Genomic DNA, 5,595 nt, shown 5'->3' on the forward strand with positions numbered 1-5,595 from the left:
TATATATACACACACACACACACATATATGTGTATATATATGTATACATACACACATATGTATATGTATTTTTTTTAATTTCACCATTATCTCATTCTCCTCAGGACAGAGTGCCCTTCTTCGTACCAGAACGTGTTCCCTGGACCATGATGTACAACACTCTCAACAGCAAATTCACCTCTGAGGTTCAGACACAACACAACCTGGACAAATTCAACCAGCATTTCTTGGCCCAGAAGATATTCGACAAGTCTGACTTTGCCGATGACTACAGCAACATGCTGGTTTCCTGGTCCCAGTTTAATAAGGTAGCGTCAGTGAAATGCAAGTCTTCTCTGACAGACACACACTCTCTGTTCACGACTCACTGCTGCTTTCAACCACACAGGAGGTTCTGCCAGGTCGATCTTTCACTTTCTGGCAGTGGTTTGAGGGAGTAATGGACCTGACTAAGAAACACCTGAAAACCTACTGGAGTGCAGGGTGAAGACGGTTTACTGTTATCTCAGTAGTTCAGATTAGCAACCTTCTGGCTACAGAATGCAATATTGAAAAGTGTTTGCGATGTCTGGCTCCATTAGGCTGATATTCGGTTTCATTGGAAAGCAGCATCTACATCTGATTCTTCAGGACCGGCCTAATGGGACCTTCTTACTGCGCTTCAGTGACTCAGAGATTGGAGGCATCACTATTGCTTATGTTTCTGCTTCTGAGAGTAAGTAATGCACTGGAGGGTTTTTTATTTAAACTTTTTTTTTTTTTAATTAACACACACATTGAGACATTAATTAACTCTGACTTCTTCTTATTACTTATAACAAACATTCATTTGAGTCTAAAGTCAATTTTCTGTGAATAATAGTCATAAACTGGCCAAAATTATTTCGGATAGTTGTCAAATCTTGTGATTGATCTGGTCTCACCAAATGTCTTAAATGGATTTTAAAAGCTAACCCCAAAAATGTATTAAAATGACGGCTGCTTACAGGAGGAATTGTCTCCTGTGATAACTCTCTCGTTTCCTTTGTCGTACACACAACTTAAAACATTGACAATTCAGCTGTTTTTTTTTTTTTTTCATCAGACGGCGGTCAGAAAATACAGAACATCCAGCCATTCACCAAGAGAGATCTGGAGATCCGTAGCCTCGGGGATCGCATACGTGACATCAGTCACATAACTCACTTGTATCCTGACCTTCCCAAGCAGGAAATCTTCAAAAAGTTCTACTCAGGTAATGGTTGTAATATACAGACTTATATTGAGAGAAAGCCTGAAAAAAACAACTAATCGCGGTGGTTTTCTAACAGAACCTCAGGTGGCTCCCGGCGGTGGTTATATCCCAGTGTCACTGCTCACTAAAGTAGGAACGTAAGTAAGACTGAAATTATACTGAAATACGTTGAGTCGATTTTAGACCAATGGAAGACAACGTGTTTGTCTGCAGGGAGTCGGGATCAGCCACACCCCCGTTACCAGTGCAGACACCTGTGGCTAATAATCTCCACAGTCCTTTAACCTTTCCTGGGTAAGTGTCACATCCTCATCATTTTCTCATTTCACTCAACTCCCGTACAGTGTTGTTGTTGTGTTGTGTCAATCATCTTCCACTTTAAATCTGCTAATGTGTTGACGTCATACATCCTGTTTGATGCCACTTAATTTCCAGAGAACAATCTGGGAGTGCATGTTTGATGCCAGTGTGATGAGTCATCTTGGAGTCAAAAATACTGTAGGAGACCAAGAAAAGACAACTTTTTGTAATTCAGAATTGATGTCATTCTGTTGGGACTAGAACAGCAAGTTTACAAAATCTTGGCTTATAAGACAAACAATAAATTACTGAATTTCCCCAGTGTGGTATGAATCAAGTCTTATCTAATGGTGAGATTTTGTTTAATGTAAAAAAAATAATCCTTTTAAAAAATTTTGAACAATGACACTGTTCTGCTTGCTTGTGAAAAAAGAAAAGTGCAAAATTCTGTTCCGTTAAATATATAAAAATATTCTTCTTCTTTCTTTCAGGCCACAGTTTCAGCCGACATACAGTACACAGAACTCCCTGACTCACAGCATGATGGAGACCGCAGCCAGTCCTGACGATTTCAGGTAACAACGGTCGGACAGTTGTTTTAGAAGTTTCAGGTTAAGCTGTGTCCTCCACACTACTAATGTGTCTACATCAAAGTGAAGTGTCCACAATAAGTGGACAGACGGTGGAGTTATTTAAATCTGAATAGTTTAATGCATCATTTGACACAAATATTTTAAGAGTGTTAATTGTTTCGTTGGAAGCCAAGATGAAAATATATTTGTTCTTATTCTATTTTATATTTGTTGCTTTATGCTTGAAAACACTGTGGGGACAGTGTTCTTGTTTTGGGCCACGCTCCTTCTGTTTAATCTAAAACGACATCTCTATGACCGCTAAGCTGCTTGATATTTATTTTAAGCTTTTTAATATATATATATATATCTTTATCTATCTCTATATATGACCCTATTAAAAACATAAGCGAGCACACCCAAACATGCTGTGTAACAACACATTCTTAATATAATACATAGTTTCATGGGGTTTTTTTTTTTCCTGTGGTCCAGGCCTGTGGCAAACAACAGCATGGACTTTGAATTCGAAACTATTCTTCAAACACTGGATGAATATGAGGACAACACCCTTCAAAGCTGAACTGAGAGTACAGACCTGAGAGTCCAACTCATCTTCACGGTCAATTGACACATTTTCTTGTGCAACAGCAGAGTTGTTTGGGCTTGGGAAAGAACTTTTTGAGGAGAAATATAAGTGGACTAAACAGGTGGGGAAGTGTCGAAGTGTCAGCTGTCCCTACTTTATTATTGCATTCACTTATTTTGCTAATTGTCTAGTGTTGGTGTTGAGGGGTTTGTACATTTTGCTGGAGAAGCAAGTGAATGGCTGTGTATATATATAAGTGTTCTTGTTTTTTCTGATTGTTTTCAAATGTAATGCTCAGTGGGTGGAAAATGTGAAAAGACCACAGCTCACAGTTATCAGTGGACTCCCGCAGATGATCTCTGATGCTGTGAAATGTTGCTGCGCTTTCCATGTTCAGCTTTGTCAGGTAGAGTTTTCTCACCTCGTTCCACTCCAGTGGTAAATAGTGGGTCAGTCAGTTTGTCTCTGTCTTCAGTATATACAGTAAAGCCTCTGATGATGTATGTTATACACTGCCTTCACAGTAATTACCAGTATGCATGGTTAATTGGTGGGTTGAGAGCCAGGCCTTTACAGTGGAATCAGTGGCAGCAGCTAGGACTGGTGACCTTTATAATATCATTTAGCCTCAGCTTTAGCCTTCAGCTTTTTAGGTTTTTCAATTTGTACAAGCTAATGTTTGGTATCATTCATTGCTCACGTTTTTATCAAACTGATTAAAAAAAAGTAGAAGCTAATAACCAAAGACTACGTCTTTTTGTCTGTACTGTGGGAAATAAGTCGTTCTATTTTTCCGTCTAAATCACAGTGAATCTTAATAAGAATTTTAACTCTTATATTTGAAAGACCTAAGATAGAAAGATGGAGTGACACTGAAGAGGCCATGCATGGAACAGTTGGAATAACTGGATAACTAGCAGGTTAACCTGTACAGTACCAGGGTAGATCAGGGTTGAAAACTGCAGCAGTAAATCAGATATTGTTCGTTATTCTGTGCTGAGCTGTTTCAGGTTATTCTCTGTTGAATTCTGTTTTTTGGAGAATTATTGCAATTTTTTTTCATAATAATGCTGTTTATATATTATGGCAGTCAATCCAGCAGATTAAATAAATCAAACTAAATCCTACCTTCATTAGTTTAACTCCTGTAATTTATCAATCATTGTCATTTCGACAGCCCCATTCTGGACATTATGTTTTCTGTTCTCATTAATGTAGTTTCAACAAAAATGAACGAAACAAAAGAAGCAGAAGTGAGAAAGACACATGCCGAGGTCCAGAGTTTATTTCCTTCTGTGGACAGTACTTCACAAACACATTAAAGTCTGCAGCAACCTTCTCTTGAGAGGCGGCTGTTCTGAACCGTTCATTTCTGACTGAGTCTCAAAGACCATGGGATTTGTCGAATAGCATTTTTCAATTTTTATTTTTTTAAATGTGGAGCTGGCCAGATTTGCCTGAGCTTTTTTTGAAGTGAAAGCTCATAATTAAAAGCAAAGCAACAATTACACACTTCTACAAAAGGTAAAGGAAAATGCTGGTGTAAGCAGTAAGCAGAAATACTTCAAATTTATTGAAGGAGTTCAGCATATTTGGGTATAAACTCGTACATTCTGCACTTCAGGAGCAGTGGGTCACATCAGAGGACAGAGTGTTTAATGCTTAAAGTAAATGGATTATGTTTTATGATTTGAGGCATTAATTTAACTCAGCTTTAAGTGTGAATTAATCGTCCGCAGCATCGATGAAAAGGCAGCATTTTGCCTAAAATCCGTTTTTTTGTGATGAATCAACAACAACTGTCATGGTTTCTGTGACACATGCGAGTGACACAGAAATAGAAATGTAAAAATCATGTGATGGATTCAAACGGAGCATAACACACTCAGACAAAACATGCATACACACTTACTTTCTGGTTCTCTTTCACAAGAAAAAGACGCGATGTGATGCAATAAATATTGGAAGAGTTCAACACTCACATGAAATCTACTCAATGTTCATGTAAAAGAAAGTAACAGAAAATGAGATGTTCACTGCTCTACTGTAGCTTCACTCCTAGTTGACTACAAAATAGGGGGAAAAAAAGAAAGAGGGAAGATAGAGATGCCCCTGTCGCCACAGTCGATCGTGATTGGCTGATTCTACATACCTCAGGGCAGAGGCTGCTTATTTCAAGTCTTCTTCTAGCCCTCCATCCTTGTCCTAGAGTCCAGGGGAGTTCATCAGAGGTGTTCAGGGCTGTGGTGCCCCCCCCCCCCCCTTCACTGTGGATCAAGGGACGATGAGGAGGAGGTCTGTCAGTGATTGGTGCGTGATGGGGTCAGAAATTCTTTTAATTCTTCTACTCCAGGTTTATAGAGATTGTGTCTTGAGCTCAATGGTCTCTGCCCTGGTCTCCTGTTGGCCCTCGGCCTCCGGAGGCCTGATGCCTTTCAGGACTGCCAGCCTCTCAGAAAGGCCCAGCATACGAGGGAACAGTATGAAGTCGTACAGCACTGCGCCCATGGCCCCACCAATCATGGGCCCCACCCAGTACACCTGCAAATTTGAAATAAGACACAGTTAAAAAAAAAAAAGTTTTCCAGATTGATGGTGCACTTTCTAAAAAATTAAAATCTATAATTAAGTAATGCACTTGGTAAAGATGCAACGTTTTCTTAAAGAGGTCCAAGGCCTCCAGTAGGTGGTGCCCTAGGTGACTGCTGTGTTTTCAAAGAGGAAGAAAAACTTGAAAACGGGTTTGAATTTCTATCTGAAAAAAGTGTCATGTACTGTAATAATGGACTAGAGCTCATATTTAATTGCACCTAAGTTTCTGGAAATGGTTTTGTAAATTTGAAATTCCTACCCAGTGGTTGACAAAATTCCTGATCATCACAGCTGGACCAAAAGACCTC

The 5,595-nt window shown here is 39.3% G+C and overlaps 2 protein-coding genes across 3 annotated transcripts in view; one reads left to right on the plus strand and one right to left on the minus strand.

Moving 5' to 3' along the window:
• Positions 1-3,807, plus strand: part of stat6 (signal transducer and activator of transcription 6, interleukin-4 induced) — a 15,668-nt gene extending 11,861 nt beyond the window's left edge. For both annotated transcript variants that reach the window (XM_008318207.3, XM_025059349.1), the window contains exons 13-20: positions 105-308; positions 389-483; positions 582-715; positions 1,085-1,234; positions 1,311-1,371; positions 1,448-1,528; positions 2,026-2,109; positions 2,602-3,807. In XM_008318207.3, coding sequence (XP_008316429.1) covers positions 105-308; positions 389-483; positions 582-715; positions 1,085-1,234; positions 1,311-1,371; positions 1,448-1,528; positions 2,026-2,109; positions 2,602-2,689 — 897 coding nt within the window. In that variant the 3' untranslated portion in view covers positions 2,690-3,807. The remainder of the gene's footprint in view (positions 1-104; positions 309-388; positions 484-581; positions 716-1,084; positions 1,235-1,310; positions 1,372-1,447; positions 1,529-2,025; positions 2,110-2,601) is intronic.
• Positions 3,685-5,595, minus strand: part of mipa (major intrinsic protein of lens fiber a) — a 4,371-nt gene continuing 2,460 nt past the window's right edge. The window contains exons 3-4 of the mRNA XM_008318212.3: positions 5,547-5,592; positions 3,685-5,236 (exon numbers count right to left, since the gene is read on the minus strand). Of these exons, the coding sequence (XP_008316434.1) occupies positions 5,051-5,236; positions 5,547-5,592 (232 nt within the window). The 3' untranslated portion in view covers positions 3,685-5,050. The remainder of the gene's footprint in view (positions 5,237-5,546; positions 5,593-5,595) is intronic.

Source organism: Cynoglossus semilaevis, chromosome 10, assembly GCF_000523025.1.
Source record: "Cynoglossus semilaevis isolate Cse_v1.0 chromosome 10, Cse_v1.0, whole genome shotgun sequence".
Lineage (NCBI taxonomy): Eukaryota > Metazoa > Chordata > Actinopteri > Pleuronectiformes > Cynoglossidae > Cynoglossus > Cynoglossus semilaevis.